At 40.4% G+C, this 21,036-nt stretch overlaps 1 protein-coding gene across 1 annotated transcript in view; it reads left to right on the plus strand.

Annotated features, from left to right (window-relative positions):
• Nucleotides 1-21,036, plus strand: part of SUMF1 (sulfatase modifying factor 1) — a 33,805-nt gene that overhangs the window by 11,395 nt on the left and 1,374 nt on the right. The window contains exons 3-7 of the mRNA XM_010570412.1: nt 3,808-3,890; nt 6,115-6,237; nt 6,947-7,061; nt 8,018-8,131; nt 18,551-18,610. Of these exons, the coding sequence (XP_010568714.1) occupies nt 3,808-3,890; nt 6,115-6,237; nt 6,947-7,061; nt 8,018-8,131; nt 18,551-18,610 (495 nt within the window). The remainder of the gene's footprint in view (nt 1-3,807; nt 3,891-6,114; nt 6,238-6,946; nt 7,062-8,017; nt 8,132-18,550; nt 18,611-21,036) is intronic.

Raw genomic sequence — 21,036 nt, forward strand, 5'->3', positions numbered from 1 at the left:
CTTTAGTTCTGCAAATCGCTTCATTAGAGTGGAAAACTCGTAGGTTGGAATTAACTGTTAGTATATCTTCCCAGCATTATCATACCATGTTCTCTTTTCTTCACAGTGCTACAAGTCTGTGATAAGCAGAACAGTGAGTTCTTAAAGGTTTAATCCTGGAACAGAGAGCTGGATAATCCAAGTTTTCAGCTGGATCAGACCAAAACAAGCATTGAGCTTCTCTGCCTCTGACATGTGCTTTGCTCCTAGAACTGCATTTCCTTGTGTATGGAGGCAGTTGTGTAACATTTGCAGGGCTGTTATGTTTTTAACCAATTCTGTTACAAGCGATAGGCTATGCTGTAAAGAGTTAATCAAAATGAAGGAGATACTGTCCTCTAATTCAGTATCTCTTTGAGATCTATTCAGCAGCATATGCTGCTATTTTTACAAAATGAATCTGTTGCTAGTCTACAGAACACATGTTTTGGAGTGAAGCATGAGAACTGCTAAGCATTATGAAAGTAACTAAGCTTATTAGTGGCAAGGGAGGGCTTTGCTGTATTAACTGTGATGTTGTACTATCTCTGTCTAATTAGCTTTTCTACTAATTAGATTTAGAGCAATTAAAAGCTTTAAAGACTTCTGAGAAGTTTTTTGAAAGGACTGTAAATTTCAGGTACATGACTTTCTCTTTTGGAAGGAGCATCTTGGTGCATGCTCGCTCGTGTCCGTGGCTGACTTAGATAAGTTTCCAATTAATTATTGAAGGCTGTACGTACTCTATCACTGTTATTGCTGTCCTAGTACTATATGTGTAACTTCTCTAAAGATCTGGGTGTTCTGCAAAGACTGGCAGCCATTTGGTGTTCAGTTCAGCAGAGCCAGAAACAGAAGACGTGCACACGTAGTGCTCTCATGCGGAGAGACTATATTATTCTTGGTTTAAAATAAACCATTCTGATTGAAAGCATCTGCTTTTTCTTTTGCATAACAAAAATGTTTTCCAAAATTAAAGTCTTCTAAAGTGTAAGTCTTTGCAGTCTCCTGCAGAGATTTTTACTTTTTTTTAAATCCAAAGCCAAGCAGTTTAATTTACAAAAACGTGTTGTGCTTAGAAACTATTGGGATGATATCTTACTTGTGATCTTTCAGATTCACGGAGAACCTTTAGCAAATGGTACTGCTGCTCTTATTTTCCTTAAAGAGCTGTAAAATTCTAATTTTGGATTTCTGTCCTATCTTGAGTATAGATTAAAGGTTAAAGCTCAAAATATACAAGGAATTGGTTAAGTCAGACTAGTTTTAAACCTACTGACTGTAGTATCTGTTTAGCAGCTTGGTCATTCTGAAGTTTTAGTGCTATGAGAGTTGAGTGGAGTATCTTTCTGAATGAAGATCCCACCTTTGGGTTTGAATGCTCAGTAACAGACCTATAGTTTCTAGTAAGAGATCAAATTCTTCTCATGCTTTTTTTGAAAAGGGTAGGGGCTCCACTTCTGGTGAGAACATCATTGGCTTTGTTAGATACTGAGCCAGAATTATGTGGTTTTGTCAATTTATGTGCCTGCCATGCTAGGGAGATCAGAAAGCAGGATCTTTAACAAATGTCATTACTTTAGCAGTATGCCTGGAGGGTCCCATTTAGGTAGAGAACACATGGACAGAACATCTCAGTCATCAGCAAGCTGCTGAGAGCATCTTTTTCTTTTGTACTTCGCACTGATGTTCACTCGGTCTCTGGAGCATCAAAAACCTGTGTGTGGATGACTTCCCAGCCTGGAGGAGTCCTGCAGCATGTTTAGGGATTCCAGGGCTCTTGCCTAGAGCTTACAGAGCTGTGGGCTCTTCAGCTGAGCCTAAGCCAATGACTCCGCAGCTTTACTCTGGGATTGCTATTGATTTACAGTGAGCTTTTAGGTAAGGTACCCAGATGTATGCTGTAGGCAAAATTTGTGTGCGATGATGGGAGAAGAGTGAAAAGCTGTCATGGGAGCTGTTATAGCATAGATTGATCAGATGCTTTAAATATAATATAATATGTCTTTGTGTATTAGCAGCACTTCTATTTCTTAGGCACTTAATTTTATTTTCCTACTGAAACATTCAAATGAGGGATCTGATGTGTGGTTTGGACCAGAGTTTTTCTTGACAACTTAAGTTTGTCATAGATAATTTTTTTTCTCACACACATGTAATTACATGTTAAATGCTTGTCACTGTTGAAGGATGCAGCTTCCTCCTAGTAGCTGCTGTTAAAATTATTTGGCTGGGCTGGTGCTCTGTCTCCCAGGTACCAGCTTTCAGTGACTTTTACTTTTGGACCTTCCTGTGAAGGGTTTGGTGAGTTAAAGGGTAATGCTCTTGGCACAATTCCTACTTGTGTGTGTAACACTTCACAAAGTTGGTTTAGCAGCATGATGAAGAGAAATAAATACTCTACTTCTTCCCTTTGCCATCTGTAGAGCGGGGAAAGCTGAGGGGCAGTTGAGAGGGCAGAAGTTGCTGAAGGTTGTCCTGCAGGCCAGTATTAGAGTAGCATCTGGACCTCCTCGGTCTAGGGCTAACCAGCTGGTAGGTTATTTAACTCCTAAAGCATTGGAGGGTTATTTACTTTGATTTTTGTTCATTATGGAAATTGGAGTATTTTAGAAACAAGCACTCAAGCTGCTGGAAAAAAACCCACTATTATGCTAACCATCAAGTGTTCTGTTTTGCCTCAATTTTCTGAAAGGGCCCATTATTAAGATAGGTATTTCTAAGTGAATGTGAATCAGAATAGAATAGTTAAACGTGCTGGGTACTGACCCTCTCAGCTTTGAAGTAAGCTTAATAGAAGAAATCCATAATGAATGTATTCCAGGAATAATTCCTTGGCATTGCAGAATCAAATTTGAGACTTTTGGTTAGAGAGAAGTACTTGATGTCTGCATTGTTGCACAGTATTTTGTCTGCAAGCTTGATTTGCTCAGCAAACCAACTGGGGGAAAAAAAGAAGGCTTCACTTGACTTCTGTGGCTCTTCTGTCTCCACCTTCTGGAAGCTGATAGCAAATAATTTAAAATCAGCTTACGGAGTTAATTAACTGGAAAGCAAATGTGTTGCAAGATGTGTGTTTTGACCCTAGTTAAAGGATGTCATCATGATTTTATTTTAGTTATTCCAAAACACTGAGTCTAGGGAGCAAATAATTGGGATGAAAATTCTCTTTAAGCCAAAATTGTCTTTTTTATCGTCTCTGCAGAATGTCAGGCTGAAGTCAGCCAGAAGGTTAGCTTGTTTAACTGTACTGTGGGGATACTGTTGTAACAGAATCGAGTAAAACTGTAATGTTCCAGATGACCTCTTCCAACCACTGCCATCAGAGTGTTCTTGGCATAGTTTTCAGAGGTGAAGAGATACACTTGAGAATTTCTGAGAGGACAGTCTGGTCCAGCACAGGTAGTGTGCTGAAGGCTGTGCTTTCAAAGAAAATAAACTGTGCTTTGTATCAGACCTGCAGGTGAGAAAATGTAGAAGGGAAGGAGAGACAGCCAGAGGGCAATGTTTCCAAAAAGTATGCTCAGGATTTGGTCTCCCTCTCACTTGTTGGTTGGGTGGTATTTTCTTTGTGCTGTTCAGTACCTTGGGCTGTTCTCTGGCTGGGAGTGTTGTAATGTCGATCAAATGATCACCTTGGTTCGTCAGAATAATAAGTCAGTTGGCTTCAGGCAGAGCCATGAGCTGTGGGTGAGAGCTTTGTAGCCTGTTGTCACATGGTGGTTTTTCAGAATAGCCTTTAGCTGGGAATTTAAGCCTTCTTCCCTGGCCACTCTTGTCCCTTTCCAGGTTGCAGCTGCTCCCTGGTGGTTGCCTGTGAAGGGAGCCAACTGGAAGCACCCTGAGGGTCATGACTCTAGTATCTCCAACAGGTAAGCCATAAGTGGCCATTCAATTGGAATACACGGCGCTTGTAAATGTACCTGTAAACTTGCACCAGGTATGGGGGTACAAGAAAGGTTTGTTGGTTTTTTTTTAATGAGTTACCTGTTTGCTGCTGCTTCTGCGACTATTTTCCCATCTTCTTAGTGTGTTGCATGCAATATTCAGTGGTTGTATGGTCAATGACGTAGTAGTATTTCAAAAAGTTCTATAAGCACTTTCTACCTGAGGGAAAAGAGACCATAGTGAAATGTGCTTCCCTGTGTTTTCTATTCACATTTGTATATCAGTAGTGAAACAAAGTAGATCTTTAGAGCATTCAATGCAGATCTGGTTCCAGAGAGGAAGACTAAATACTAGCTGCACGTGTACTCTAGGAGTCCGTGTAGCGTGTTGTCCATCTGGGATTTGGAAGCCTATCTCTCTGGCAGCGGAAGACTGAAGAGTTTTGTGCTTTTTATTGTATTCTGACTTTGTGGGCTGATTATTGTGGAAAATCAGTTGTGGATTTATCTAGAAGCTCTAAATGCTTTGGAAACCTAGTTTTTCTTAACAGCCTATAGTTGGTGCCATGCTTTGCTAGTTTGAACCCTGAAACTTGCTGATCCATGTCTTTATGCAGTCTCTTTCCATTCAGAAGTGGAATGAATTTTATGCCTAGAAAATCAAAAGGCTTCATTATTCTCAGGTGCTTTTTATGGATACTGCAGAACTAGCCCTGGGTTGCGCATGTTGAAAGCCATTGTTCAGTTATGTATATTATTGTATGCTTACTTGGATGTGACTCTTCCTTTGGGACCTCTTATATTGCAACTCTTTTTTTCTCACTAAGCAGGTATCAATGCAGCTGGCACTAGCTGCCTTAAGCAACTAGTTGAAGTTTCAAAACTGCTGTTTGAAATAAAGTCAGACTCTTTAGCCTAGATCTAGTAGATTCGGGCATGTTTTTGTGTCCTCCAAGGAGAGGGCTGTGTTAGTGTAACATCACCTGATGGCTGAACTGCTTAGTAACAAGTCTGTTGTCTGTTCTCCAAGGGCAATGAAAGAATTATCTGAGGCAAAAATAGAGATCATATCGGGAGGCGTTGTTAGGGGGAGATGGAGGAATTTAGGTCACAGTCAGCAGATAAGAGTTGGAAATGTGCCATGTAAATCTAGTCTTGCAAAGTATGGTGCAAACCTAGCCTAGTAAAACTGCTGGTGAACTTGCCACATGGAAGTAGCCTAATGGACCAAGAGGCATATGCTGGCTTGTTAAATGAGGCAGGAAAGATGAATTAATAGGAAATCCTCTGTATCTGTCTTCTGGACCAGTACCCTCAGCTCTTGAAGTATCTTGGTCTATTAGAGGCTTGGATGGGGAGGATCCTTGTGACAAGAATGACTAGGCATTTTTTCTGTCTTTTTCTGGAAAAAGACAAGGATTTAAGGGCAATCCTGAAAATAAACCAAAGGAAAGATGGGAGATTTCATGTAAACTGTGGACTGCTTGAAACACACAAAGAAAAATACTTTTTTGTTAAATTTCTGCAGTTCACTGTTTCCTGGATTGGGTGCTGCAAAAGATGATGTTGCTAAGAGTAAGGACTCTTTCTCATCCAACCTCTCCCTCAAAAACCCTACAACTGACAGCAAAGAACCTGCAGCAAAGAGAAGAGTGCCCAGGGAAGTGAAGAGCATTTGCCATTAAACTGCAAAGTAAATTTTCCTGTTGAGAATCTGGACTTCTTGTTAAGATACTGTCAGACTAGCGTAGCAAGGAGTAGTAATGCTGCAGGCTTTTGGTGTCTTCCTTTGGGTCTCTGAGCACCTACGTTTCCACAGGAGCCAGCGTGTCAATAGTTCCTCACTGGCTCCTGGGTGCAGCAGGTTTCTGAGGTGAGACTGTGAGAAAGCACAAGCCACAAATGTCTTTTTTAACTGTAGAGGGCTGTACGTAAAAGCATGATGAGACAAGCAGAAGTTAATTTTTTTTCTCTTCCTTGTTTTTCTCTGATGGACACATTTCCTTTCCAGCATCTTGCTGTCTTTCTTTAAGTAGCTTGTTTTCTGTAAAAGTAATCTGACAGCTTGTCCGGTTGTAACTGAACTGTGAAACTTCCTCACAGTCCTTTGTGGCCATCTCTAAAAGAGTTTCATAAAGTGCTTGTGCTGTATAGCTGTGAGATTGCCTAGTTCTGCTGATGATCTTGTCCTGTTTATTTTGTTCCCCAGAATGGATCATCCAGTTCTTCATGTTTCCTGGAATGATGCGGTGGCATTCTGCACCTGGGCAGGGAAACGGTTACCAACTGAGGCTGAATGGGAATACAGCTGTCGAGGGGGTCTTGAAAATAGGTACTTGTCACAAATATGTCCCTGATAAATGTTTAACACTGGTATTTACTAGATAAGGAAGAGATGTGTGGGTTTTTATTACCCTCAATGTCTTTTTCTTGTGTAGTATGCACATCTGTGGTAAATATAGCACTGACTTACTCTGACCAGATTCCTTTAGGCAAGTGAGTTTCCCTGAATGGTGTATTGTAATCTGAACTCTATAATGGGAAGAGAATGCAAAGAGCCCAAGAGCAGCCGGTGTGACAAAATGCCAAGGCACAGGACTGCTGCTATTGCAGGAGATGAAAGGTGTAGCGGAGGAGCTTAGTGCCAAGGCCAAAAGAGTTGCAGAAGACCTTAAGGAGTAAATAACTACATCGCTGCACAGCAACTGTAGGGCCACTGGATCCACCTGTTACCTGACTGTGGGCTTGTGGAGGAGGAGAAGACAAGGTGGATAACAGGTTAATGTCTTCTCCATCCTGTGTCCTGGACTACATACTGCACAGGGCAGTGCTGCCTTTCCTTCCTTCATGTACGAATTGTCCTCGTAGAACCCTTGCTCTCTTTGAAAACCTGCTAGATGTTGGTACAAATGGAACTGGAATACAAACAGTTCTCCAGGGTAAGGTGGGGAGGAAGGGGGGGTGGTTTGGTTTGTTTGTTTTTTTTTTTTTTTTTTTTTTTTTAAGTGTTTGCAACTGTTCTTCTGTATGTCTTTTAATAGACTTTTCCCATGGGGCAACAAGCTTCAGCCGAAAGGTCAACATTATGCCAATATCTGGCAAGGAGTGTTCCCAACTAATAACACAGCAGAAGATGGATACAAAGGAACTGCACCTGTAAGTATGTGTCTAAGTGAATTAATCATACGGAAATGAACTTAGTCTTCCTAAAACTGAGGTCTGTGTTCAACACAATGAGCCATGGCTGTTTTCCATTCCTGTATTCTTTCACCTTTAGATTTCTAAAGTTACAGTATATTTCACTGCAGGCTTGAGTATTACCAAGGGACACTTTTTAAAAGCTAATTGAAAAGTAAAGATTATTTTCATTTTAACTTTCAGTTCCTCTTAGACTGACCTCTTTTCCCCCTTTCCAGTCAGCTTACAGTTCAGAAGCTGGAATACTTTCTGCTTGCACTTTTGGCATTACAATTTTTTGAACTCTCATTTTTTTGGTTAGTTGTTCCTGAGGCACAAAAATCATGCAATAGTTTAAAAGAAATGAAACTTCCCTTTTTGGAAAGGTTGAGTCTGTATAGTATAGCAAACAATGGAGTAGAATTTTAAAGGCAATCAACAATGTGAATGAATTATTAAATGGTAGTTAAAGTAAGTCCAAAAAGTTTAATTGGTAGAGAAGTCTTGCATATGTATGAGTTGACAGCCACTCTTGCTTTCCTTTGATGGAAAGGGAAATCTGGAAGTTGTAAGTATGGGCATGGAGGTCAGATCACTAATGCTACATTCGGGTCTGTGTCTGTTGGTCAAACAGTGCCTCTCTTTAGAGGATCAATCTCCAAAACCAATGAGAAGATATGTGCCCTAATGGAAATGTGATGCTGAGAACATTGAGGATGATAATAGTTCCTTCTTTCATTCTATTGTATTTAAATGGAGTATGTAGAAGTGTTATAGTTCTGCACTACTAATTTGGTGTCTGCTTTTGAGATATGAAGGCAGAAGCTCCTAGTAAAGACACATGTACCTTCAGCAGACTGGCCTTCAGGATTAAAAACCTTATTTCATGTTGAGTGGTTTACAGAACCAGCACTGGTGTTCATTATCTTGTATAGGTCACTGCGTTTCCTCCCAATGGATATGGCTTGTACAACATTGTAGGAAATGCCTGGGAATGGACGTCGGACTGGTGGGCTGTTCATCATTCAACGGATGAAGTTCACAACCCTGTAAGTATTTTATTGGCATCACATGAAGTATAGAATTCCCTCTTGCTACTCTGGTCTGGTTGCTGTTTGAAAACCTACTGTTCTTTGCTTCTCTCTACTGTGTCTCGGGTGGGGGACATTCTGTGTTGCGGTGAATTAGGAACTATCACGCCACAGGTAATCAACACTGAAATTGTAGTGCTGTAGTGGAGTTTTATTGATTTATTTTTTGTTGGACAGGCCTCCACAACTGGTTAGCAGTTGAATACTTCCAAACTGGCATCATATTACGTAAATCAAGAATTTGCCAATGCAGTGGAATTACTTTAAAAAAAAAAAGGAGGATTTTTTTTGTTTATGTTGCTACAATCTGTACTACTCGCCCCACCACCATTAGAGAACAAACCGTTGTGAGTTATCTTCATGGCTTCTACTAGCTCATTTAGAATTCAGTGTGTACTAAAGCTGATGTTTATGGGGAGAAGTAGCTTACCAGGCTTTGAGAGGTTAATATTTGGTTTTCTTTGTGGCAGGCAGAGAAAGAGGTCCTGCAGGGTAAGCTTCGTATGTGGGGTTTCTCATGCAGTATCTCTCAGCAGATTCAAGTTCTAGTATTACATATCTTTCATTTATCCAGGATGACTAAATCTGAGAAATGCTCTGTTCTCACAGAGCTTGTTTTGTTCAGACACAGTTATCTGTAATGAGAAAACGAATTAAACCTCATAGGGCAGGAGCTATCTCTTTGCTGCAGGATTTGAGTATCCCCATGCTGTGGTCTCTTATGGTACGTGTAGTCTTTCTTTGGTATGCCAGGCATAATTGGAGGCCTTTCTGGGAAGTCAGCAATTGGGAGCTTGAGGAACTTGCTAAATTTTTTTTGCTGTTCTGTACATTGCAGAGGTTGACATTCTGCTGTTCTTCCAGGAGGATGTGTCTGGCAAGAGAAATCAGACTCATCTTGGGGTCTAGATTGCTCTAGATCTGTACTAGTGGTTCCATCACACTGATGGAGCATCTAGAGACCTCCTAACCCATACCAATCATGTTGGCCAATTTCAAGTTACTTGTATCCCAGTAAAATATACCACAGGTCTCTCCAGTGGCTTCAGCTATGTGTTGGACAGTGTGCTACATATATCTTCCCAAGTAACTGAAATGCTTGGGACTGTAGCTTTTTTTTCACTGTTTTATTTAAAATAGGATGGACTATCCTCTAATTTTTTTGGTAGGCAGTCTTAGTGGTCTACCAACGGCTAAAGAACCTACTTTTCCTTTGGGACCTTGGCTGTGTTGTATCTCCATCTACTACTTTTCTCACATACTGCACAAATAATACATATGATGTGATTTGAATATTTCACAGTAGTCAAAGTTTTCTGCCAGGTTCTGTAATCCAGCAATAATGGAAAGCTGTATTGCATCAATTGTCTCTTGAATGTGTAAACACACCTGTCTTTTTCTAACATTGACTCATGGCTTGCATACACATACAGCTAAAATTTATGTAGAACTTACACTTAGCATTCAAGCTGATACTTTAGATTATTTTTTTTTCCCCTGTTTGCATACTGATTGATTAGGAAAGAAACATCTGCTGTCTTGCAATTCTGTTTCCATTCTGGTGGGTCTTTTTTATATGCAATTAAGGATAATTTTTTTCCTGTACCTTTTGAATGGGGAAGCAAGGCCAGTTTACGAGCAACATTTCTAAAGATGAAGTCGTGAGTAGCTAGCAGAATGTAAATTTAGGTGAAAGTGAAGAACAATAAACCTAGCAAACTTTCCCGTATCAGAGTTGAGTATTGATTTGATTGCAGCCTCGTAAGTCAGAGTAGGAGGAGGAGAACGAGCAAGGCTGAGCTTTCCATTCCCGACTGTGTGGTCACCCTGGTTTGTACCGGGAAAACCCTACTTTACCCCTCTCACTACTGAAGCTTCAGTGCCTGGAACAAAAGCATAATGATCTGCATGTGCTGCCTTAATTGGAGTGCAGGGGAAGGACCCCTTGCAGAGACAAACAGCATCTGTGTCCCTGGGGAAGAACACAAGTCTGGCAGTTGGTAGCATATTGCAACAGTCCCTCTTCTTTCATCTGGTTCTCGGGCTGACAGCTACTTCAGTTTTGGCTGCTTGTTCCTGCAGTGACCTCTCGGGGTGGGGAAAAGTGCCCGGCTCTCTAGCAGTCGTCTTCCTTAGCAAGAAGGAGCAACGCTGGGAAGCAAAAATAGAGTAACTAGGCTGAGTCTGGAGAACACAAACACTTCTGATGCTGTGTGTATATAGAACTTAAAAGTCACAGATCTCAGGTCTATTTCACCTAGATATGTTCTACAGTTTTTTGTTTGTTTTTGTCTGTAGTTTAGTAATGTGCATTATTTGTTTAAACTGTTAAAGGCTCTGTGTCATCACTGGCAAAGTCTTAGAGCTTTTTTTTCCACGTAAGATGACTGGCTTTTATAGGCTCAAGGCATGAAACAACTAATTTATGTGGAAGTTACTGTGGTAATAATAGAAAGAAACTCCAGGAGTCTTCATCCAAACTGTAGCTTTCAGCTAATCCATTCCCTGCCATTGGTGCTAGTTAACTTCATCTTATTTTATTTTATAAAGAAAAATAGTTTTCTCTGCCCGTGTCGGCCTTCCCAACTTGTCCAAGTTGCACAAAATCCAGCTAGCTAGAATTGTGTATTTTGCTGAACTATAGCTACTGTGGTATGATGGTTGGAAAAAATAAATAAATCTGTCATCTTAAGTATTGCAGTGGTGCACCTCCATTAGAATGACTTCTTAAATGATACGCTTTTGTGTTAATAATGTCAATGCAGCAGTGCTTCGGTGTTGAATTAAGGTGACGGTGAGAAACAAGTGTCCTGTGACTTCTGCTCTCTGTTAAGTGGCTATGAGTTTGTTAAGGTTTTTAAATTCAGCACAAACATTTTGCAGACACTTCAGAAAGTTTTTAAAAATTAGGTGTTAACAGTGATGCTTTTAGGTTTTTTCAGTTGGAAACTAATTGTCAGAATGTAGTGTCTGAGGCAGAGCACTTCAAAGTGAATTCCAAAGGGTTTTTCTGATTAAATGGATAAGGAAACCGTATCTCATAATGTGAAAAGGTGTCCCAAAATAGCCAGGCTGCAGTATGTTCTGAGACATTAAAAATGATTAGCACCATATCTATCAGAGCCAATCTCTTAAGTCTCTCCAGAGTACAAGTCAGCATAACCTATATATAGGATGTGTTCTTTCTGCCTAAAAGAGTAGGAATTCTTCTAGAGGGTCAGAGCTTAGTGAAAGTTTTTTAACATATTTAGTTTAACATCTGAAATCTTCAAAGCAGTTTTCTAGTACTGGAGAGATTTTGGGTATACTGTGGATTGGTTACAAGGAATGTATGGAGTTTTGCACACAGGTGGTTGTTAGGGTTTTTTTTTCTGTAATCGATTGGCTTGCACTGACAAATAATTACCAAGAGCAAAAATAAACTGGGACACCTGAAAGTGCTTTGTAAGTTGTTTACCACTTTTTAAGGTGTTAGATTTAATTTATGCTCTAACAATGGAACAAACAATGTTTTTCCTCTTCTTCGCCAGGTGTAGGACCTGTGCAGTTAAGTATTGAAGGCAAATAAAAAAACTTGAAATATTTTTATGCAGCTCAAGAAGAATATAGAATGCAGAGCTTGGTACTGTGTCCTTGAAATTATAAGCTGTGGAGTGCCAGGAACACTGGACGTTATTGGCAATAGTGGGGTTTTGGGGATGCAGCCAGAACTTCCAAAGTTAGTGGCATTGAAAGGCATCATAATACGTTATGGATGTAACTTTTAAGAGCAGAGCATTAGTATAACATTAGTATAACTCTTTAACTATTCCAGTCCAGACACTTATTTGTATGGTAGTAACAGCTTGTTCAAAGCATAAGGAGCAAGTGGCTTTTATTTTGAATTCTACTTCTCATCAGCTTGTGCAGCCAGCTGCAAATGTTTCTGCTCATTTTTGACTTAAGCAAATGAAAGTCCCCCCATTTTATGAGCATACAGGATCAGTGGAGATTGGTGTACTGTACTTAGACTAGCTGTGAAAGCAAATAAACAGTATTATATTTGGAGGGGTTTTAAGTAACAAATTGTATATATTGAATAACCTCATTTGTCATCTGGAACACAGTGAATGGTCTCTCGATTTTGTGTGAGATACAAAACACATGATTCGTGTGTTACTCTTGCAGAAAAAAAATAGGAAGCATCCAAGCTGGTAACATTCACTTAGTGCAGCAGGATAGTCCAGGGGAAATCCCGTGTATCAGGAATCCAGAACAAACCAGGATAAGCCAAATCTAAAATAGCTGTCTGTGGAAAACTTCTACATGTGGAAATGGAAAAAAAACCCTCTAAATTTTCTGAATTTCAAGTGGAATAGTGTGTCTCAATTGTGACCTGTTCTTCCAACTTCCCCTCACCTCTCAGCGTAGTTCTTGTCTCTGTTGTGTGTTCAGTAGCCACTAAAAGCCTTTCTAAGCAGAATTTTGTCATGCATTTAGATCTAGGGTGCCAGGCTGCATCTACCACGGCTGTTCTCCAGTACACGTTGTGCATTCTGGGGCTCCTTTCTTAAGGGATTCTTCACTTGAGTGACTGCCAGGAGATCACGGAGCTAGCTGTCCTGCTGCTGTTCTCTGAAATTATGTTGCTTGCACTTGAAGACATCTTGGAGTTGCACAGAATGGGGCCACGTAGCAGTACAAAGACAGTCTCACAGCATGTCTTAATCACGTAGGCAAAGTGGTATTTATGTGGTCAAACTGAGTTTGGGGGGGAATTATAAAATCCACTTGAGAAAATGTAAAGCTGGTACTTCAACTCCTCCAGTATTGGCAGTGGGTGAAAAGCCAGAACACTGCTGTTGTCAGAAGTAAGTGCTTCTGGGCTGATGTTTCTCACGAGTGGGAAATAAATCCAGAGTTTAAGACAAACTCATAAGAAATATTTCTTCAGTACATATAGCAGCTACTATTTGGTGCAGAAGGACAGGACCAGGAAGCACCATGTTGGTTTTTGTTTGTTTGTTTGAAAAATGTAAATGATCATTTGGTAGACAGTAGCCAAATGTGTGTGTGAGATCAATCAATCAATCAAACCACAATTCCTTTATGGGGCCATTTGAATTGTGGTGACTTCTGGCTCAGGTTTTTTTGTATACAGTGCATAGTTTCTTATGACCTGCAGTTCTCTGAAAACTGATTTAGCTCAAGACAGAGTGGCCATGTAGCTGATGGTGCATAGAAAATTATGATGCAACTTCAGAAAGCATTTGTTTGATGTAATGAAGGAAATACAGCTTTCTTTTTAATTTAAAAAAAGCTTCTATGATGTATTTTAATAACTCTTTAAAGAATAATCCTACTTGTAAGCTTTGGCAATTGAATGCACAAGCACTTTTAATTATGCAATCAGCCTATAATATGTCTGTAACAACATTATACTACAAAATAAACTTGCTAATATACAGTAAATTCTGTTCTTTAAATCTGGGATCAAAGTCTGGACAGCTCTGGCTCTCTACATACGGACAGCAAACTTCCTTCCACTTCAGTATCAGATGGTACACTTCTCCAGATAATGGCATAAAACAGTATTGTTTGGAACAAAGATTTGCTTGTTTTAATCAGATGTTACCTTAATTGCTGTGCTCTGATTAGTTTTTATTATGGGCAAGCACAATCAAAGCAGGTTTCCTTTATCTATAAGAAAGATACAAGCATGAGCAAATACTAACATTGCAGGCTTTCTCCTTTTCTTAATTACAAGAAATACGTGATACTGAACTGTAACATTGTCTGGCCAGACTTAGATAACGTTTGTACGCTCTTACTTTACCAAGTATGTTAAATGCATGCGTTATTTTAGAAAAGCTGCTAACTGGGGGGATCTTGGCTTTTCAGGATGCCGTACCTGAAGTCTGTGTAGTTCTGTAGAAGACAAAGCAGTGAAGTTTTTGGGGGTTTGGTTGGGTTTTTTCAGTAGTCGCTAAGCAGCCAGTGCTCAGACAGGGATGAGTTTACATTTCTACATCTGCAGATATAAGGACTGCTAACTTTCTTTGTAAAACAAGGGAAAGCTTAAGCAAGTGATGTAGGTAGGAGGAAGACCACTCAGAGAAAAGGACTCTGGTCGGAAGGGTGCGTATGGAACTCCTGTGCAGTGTCAGAAGCAGGGTGTCACTGGTAAGGGACATCTAGCTCTTGACACCTTTCAAGAAATTGAAATCTCTTATTCCAGTCTGTCTGTAGGGACTTGGCTTCTTCCTTTATCTCAGTTTGGAGCTGGGATCGGGGCCTTGTTTTGGATAACAGAGATGGTTCATGCTACAGGTAGACCAAGGAGCTGCAGCACCCTTCTACCTACCTGGACAAAATCGTTCACCTTCAGATGGTGAGGAAGTAGAGTCCAAGTGGTTTCTTCCTGCCTGTGACGTGTCTGAGGTTTCTTCAGCAAGGCTGGGGTAGAGAAAGGAGTATAGAAATAAGACATGCAGTACGGGGGAAGGACAGCTGCTTGCCCTGAGCTTTACCGCAGCGGCTGAGCTGCGAACTTACTGGGAGCTGTGGTAAAGGGCTCCTGAAGTGAAGGAATGCAAATACAGCCCATGGCTGCGGGGATGCCCACAGATCATCTGGGGGACTTTGAAGTCCTCGGTCTGTAGCGCTAAGTAGGGGGCTTGCACAGGATGCAAAATCAAACCGTTAGAGGAAGGAAAGGCAAGACTTGATTCCAACACCATGTTCTTCTCGGGCAGGCAAACCTGTTGTACAAAAGGACAAAGCGGTGTAAACAGTGATGCTCATCAGTCTGGAATAAGAATGTCTTTCTCACTTAGTTTTGGTTGCTTTCAGATCAGCCCACGTGGCTTTGCTAGGGACCTTGGTGATAACGTGGTGTCTTTTATAGAGAAGCTGAGCTACATATGGAATGAAAGCATAATCGCTGCCTGCTATGTTCAATGTTGTGGTTCCAATTTTAACTCCACGATAGTCTTCAAATGAGACTGAAAGTTTTTGTAAGCTGCATTTTTAATACTAGGAAGGAGAACTGAATTAACTGTGCTCTAACTTTTGAGGCTTTGTGGTTCTCTTAACCTCCCTTAATTTGAGTGCAGTCATGAGCTGAGAAAGGTATCAATCCAGTTGGTCTCTTGCACACAGTTGCATATGTACAAAATCAAATGCACAAGTAAGTAGCTGGATACAACTGTAGGGAAAGCTGGTTATCCCAACTTCTTTTATCTTTTCCTTTGCTAAATTGCAAAGCATGACAGGGAAATACCAACAGCAAGAGAATTAAATGTAGCTTGTAGACAGTTGTCAAACGGGCAGAGATTGTTTCTCTAACTAATGTCTAGCAATTTTCTGCTTTTCCAAGAACTTCACCAGTTGTTGTATGATAAAATCTTTCAGTGATTTTCAAGTGTTTTGTAATAGAATAGATTATCAGAGAACACTGTATCAGATTTTTGCAGGTGGTAAAGTGTTTCAGTGCTGTAATCCTGCTTCAGAGGCTGGGGGTTTTCAATATAACTTGTTTTTCTGTTACCAAATTATCTTTGCTCAATTTTTGCCTAGCAGAAGATATTTTTAATTAATAAAAAGAGCTTATGCAATTACCATTTACTCTGGTTCACTTGCTGCTTCAGTATAGTTATCCCTGTATAATTGCTGAAACATACAATAGTCTTATGGTTGGATGAGAAACCTTCTAATCCGAAATTAGCATGTTCTTCTTAATTTATAAAAGTTACTTTGGAGCTAATAGCAAAGATTGCTGCTCAGTATTTGCATTACAGTTCTTAATGGGAAATCCTGCTTAACAGCCCCATTGTTCTCTGTTTTGTCTTGTTCTCATGTAACTTTTTTTAGGTCAGTTTTTTCTTCTCGCTGGCTCTAACCCTGGCTTCCCTTAAAATGAGATTAACAGGCTGTTTGAGTTGATTGTGCTTGTTAGTGGCTTATCTTAGAGTGAGGATCTGTGCATCCACATGCAAGTTTTGTGAAGACAACTTCCAGAGACCTTGGAAATGGAGTAAGCCTGTCCTGTGGAGGAGCACCCAGGCTTGGAAAGGAGCGGACACTGCCTCTGGGTGTGGTTTTCCTTGAGTATTTGTAGGGTATTTAATGCAGTAGTAGGCCAATTTCTTTTTTGCATATCTCGTATAAACTTTTTCAATAATTGTGAAGCTGCTGAAGTTTGAGTATGGTAAGCTTTGGATACGAAGACTCGCAAAGCAGTCAATCTCAGTGGATGCAGTCAGTAGCTTCTGTAGTACCAGCATCAACTTTCAGGGTTTTCTTACAGTCCCTGTGATTTATATTCAGTGTTACAAATACTTGTCATGCAGATTCTTCTAGAACTTCACCTCTGGTAATGCAGGAGCTGGGTGGGAGACAACTACACCCCCTGATGCAGGGTAGGATGGTGTGATGACCAAGTGTAACCAAACTGGTCAAATCAGCGGTCACTGAGAAAAGCTGGAGAGGCATCTTTCCCTGTGAAATCCTCTCTTTAGGGACCTACTTCTTAAAGGGAAATTACTCCTGGATTCAGGAGATAGTACAGAAGTGAAATTTTCTTTGGTGACTGCTTTTATATTGGACAAGGCGTTGTTGTTAAGGCTTTGCAGAAAGCACAGCACCCTTCAGATACTTCCAGGATACATGGCTGGCTGCTGGACAGGAGGAAACAAAATAATTATCAGAACTTCTTTTTCAGCAGTTGTAAGTTTTTAACCTGTTAATGGTACTTTTTTATGGTACTATTTGGTATCATTTACATAGTCTGTAGCAATGAATTCTTTTTTTCCTAACTGGCAAAAAACTTTTTCCTACTGGTAAAAAGCCAGTAAAAACTGGGCTGATGACTTCCTTGTAGCCTGTATTTTTTTGATATAGGTAATGGTCTTAGCAGAAAATGCAGGGATCTGGAGAATATCATAGCTCTTTTTTTCTTCCTGTATTCCACAAATTCTTCTGATAATGTTATGTCTAGAAATACAGACTTGATTTACACACCCTACCAACCAGTGAAGAAACAGCTTGTACCTCAAGTTAAGTGAAAAATTCTTTATTGGAGGCTTGTACATGATAAGAAAACACTTTTGTTGCATGCTAGTGTAACATGTACAGAAATAGAAATATGTGCAAATCTTACAACTTTGAGAGGATTCTTAGTGGCAGTACTAACTTCTAGGCTAGGCTTGCCAGTTAACTAATAAAACACAATTTATTTTCTTGATCTTGTTTGTGCCTTCTGTAAGACAGATATTCTTGTGGCCCCTTCTTAAAAATAGTTCCTCAATGCACGTGGAGGGTAGAAAGCATGTAAGAATATTTGGTATCAACAGTGGGAACATGAATTATAGCAGTAGTGTCTAAGCATGAGATGAGTGCAGTAGTAACTTTCACAGCTAAAAGGAATGAAGTGGGAGAATTGTTCACCTGCGTAATAAATATGCATCAAAGCTAGTAAAATAGTGTGTTATTAAGGAAGCCTAGCTTTTTCCTTGAACCATTAGGCCATCCTTTGGTACTGGAATTGAAAAAGAAGAGTGAAATAACCTTGTTAAATCAATTCTAGGGCCAATTTCACAAGCAGTTCAAATAAATCACATACATTACACTGCAAATGTACACACAATTACAAAATTGTTGCTCCTAAGTGCAGTGCTTTCTGCAGACCTCCTTAGCTGTCATGATCCCACATAATAATGAATTTAGTACACTCTGACTGGGAGATGATACGGAATGCCTTGCAGCACAGTCACTAACTTGTGTTTCAGACTGGATTTTGGCCTGGAAAGAGAATAAGCACCAAACATTGGGCATTACAGCCCCTCCTCGCAACTGGCCACCAAACAGTGTAACTGCATTGAGAGAAGTGGAAGTTCTCTGTGTTCCTGTTGGAGGCTCACAGGTGTCTGTGTTTGTGTCATAGCAGTGGAACTGATGAGAATCACAGATTTCACTACATCTGCAGGCTGGTGTGTGAAAACTTCCTAATCTCCTGCTAGGAAACAGCTGAAAACTACAGAAACAGATCTGTTTTCAAAGATCAGTACTCTCTCATGATTCCACTGTGCTTTTTACAGTGTATTACCAGGTGCTTTAGAGAAACACAGCACAGTGTGCTCTTGGCTAGTGGGCAGCAACTCCAATGTTAAATATTTGCAGCAGTGGGGAGGGAGAACAATTACTCTCACCTGTCTGCAAGTCTTTTACAACCTAATTATTTCAAGCTTTCTGGTTCAGATAGACACAGCTGAAATTTGTTTACTTTGAATATTTATGGCTACTCCTTATCCATCTCCCTATTTTTACAGCTTTTTACCTTTACTCTCTAATTAGCCATTGTTTTTCCTCGAATACCAACCAGTGTCCTCTCCTCCACAGAAAGGGCCCTCATCTGGGACGGACAGAGTGAAGAAGGGTGGATCCTATATGTGCCACAAGGTAATGTGAAAAGGCCTGTGGTATTTTTGTATTGACTTTCCTCTGAATGTACCTGATTTGACAATGAAATGATCTTCTGACAGAGTTTTCTGGCAGCCTGGACGCTTGCTAAGGGGTTTCATGCAATTTAAGGAGGAGCAATACCTAATGTTCTTCAGGACTTTTTTTTGGTTAGCTTGGAATTCAACCAACCAACCAACCAAACTGCTTTACCCAGTGTGTTGTTTGTTGTTTTGTTTTTGTTTTTTTTTTTTGAGGTAGAAGTTAAAATGGATGTATGCCTCTAATGCTATTTTCATTATAGTGTTTCAGTGATACTTGTAAGAGTAGAAAGTACGGATGTGACTTTCTTGAGTTTTATGGCTCTCGATGCAGGAATGAATCAGCTGTTTGCAGAAAGATTGTTGGGAGATAAATGTTTCAGCTTACGTGACAGTAGACTTGAAATTCTTTTTGAAAGTCTGGATTATACCACAATGCAATAGCCGCTCATGACACAAATCATGTTTTAAACTCTGTTCACGCAGTGCTGGAAAAAATGCTCATTGTAGATCTCCTTTTTTTATTAAAGCTGCCCTGTTCTTCCTCCCTTTCAAAGCCTGCAGCTGGCAAATCATTCTCATAATTAGATTAAATTTTCTACAGTGAGATCCTATTTTCTACACTGATTTCCTTCTTAGGTGAAATCAATGTCAGATGTTAATTAGCAGTTTTGATTAAATTAACACTGGAATAGACTCTTCTTCAGTGATGAATAATGTGACCCATTTTAAAGGCTTGTGAAGATTCTAGTCTGTCCTAGTCTTTTTTGTAGGTGATAAAACTAGGCTGTGTATCAAGACAAAAAACCCGACTGAATACTATTAGTACAAGGGCTCTTTATTAGCTGCCTAAAAACCTATTCAGACTCATCTACCCATGCTATTGCTCTTCTGTAGTGTGAGACAGCAGCAGCGTGCGTCCTCCTTTGAGGGCAACGGCTGCTCTCTGGCTCTGCGCTGCTGTTGAAGAACTTTTGTTTGAATCTCCTTAGATGGAGATACTGTTAGCTCATGGAGACAGACATGGGTGACCCGCTGCCTCTGCGGGGATGGTGGGGTTCACAGGGCTGTTCCCTTGATGACAGAGCCCATTTAAGTTGTCACCACCCTTGTGGGTGTACAAATTGAACTGTTTAGTAGCTGTGCCCAAAATCCTGAAGGGATTTGGGTTTAAAGGAGAAAAACTACCCTCTCCTCCCTGTTCTCCTCTGCTCCCCACTGCCTCCCCGCTGCCTCCCCCCCCCCCCCAAAAAAAAAAAAAGGCAGAGGGGAAGAAAAAAAGAAAAAAAAAAAGATTGCTTTTTAACCCAGCCATTCCCAATGTCTGGTTCAGAGCCTGACTACACACAGCTGAACCAGCCTGAAGGGAAGTGGTTTGGTTTTGGGTTTTTTTTTGTCAGAGGCCAGGAGCCTGTAGCAGGAGGACAGGAACAAAAAGCCTGAGCCAGATTTTTTTGAAGTAACAGCAAAATGGGGCAGAACTTGGATGTATTGTACTGGAGTTGCTACATAAAACACACAGTCTGTTACCCCAGTGCTTTACCAGTGAAATTACCAGTGTGACTGTCCTCCTTCCACGCTATGATGGATAACTGCTTCTGGGCAGTCAGTCTACTACCTTAATGTAGCAAACTGCTTAAACTGGTTAGTTCTGCAGTTTGGAAACCACCGTTCCTAATGCCAGATAATTGAGAATCTGTAGCACCGTGAATAGCGCAGGTTTTTCTTTTTTCAAGGAGTGTAAGTATATTAACATGCACTGAGACATGGCCAAATCTGTACAGCTAGGGAATGTACAAAACATGTTGTAGACCAGCGTCTGTACCTTGCTGTAAAGATGTCTGACCTTGTCCTGTTTATATTCATTTGGTTGTGTGTAAGTTTAACAGCCTTTCTTAAAACAACCTGTACAAAGCACCCTGCGGCAGTCCTTTTCAGAATCTTTTAAGATAACATTTTTGATCTAAATTGGTCTATCGCACAAATCCTACGAGCACAAGACAAACAATACTGCGAATGAAAGCGCAGGCAGAGATGTTTCCCACCGACATGCATCAGTGGCATCAAATGGCTGTATCTGATGGGTGTGAGGACAAGTCCTGTGAAATAATCTTGTGCTCCTTTCTTGCTTCAAGAAATGAAATGGCAATGACTGTTCCACCTTTCCTTTTCTGAGAGGTGGCTGCGGTGTGATTGCAGCCCATTCTGGAAGAGGACAGTGTTAAAAGTTGTCTCCTAGGAATATCTGAAATGCAGTTGAATCATTTTCAGTGGCTTAGTTTTAAATGTAAATGTTTTTATAGCCACCAGTCCAGATTATATCTTGATAATAAATATCCCTAGCATGCTAGCTGATGCTAGGAACTCTGGGAAGGAGTTTGCCTC

This window comes from Haliaeetus leucocephalus, unplaced genomic scaffold (assembly GCF_000737465.1).
Source record: "Haliaeetus leucocephalus isolate CR32 unplaced genomic scaffold, Haliaeetus_leucocephalus-4.0 Scaffold2, whole genome shotgun sequence".
NCBI lineage: Eukaryota > Metazoa > Chordata > Aves > Accipitriformes > Accipitridae > Haliaeetus > Haliaeetus leucocephalus.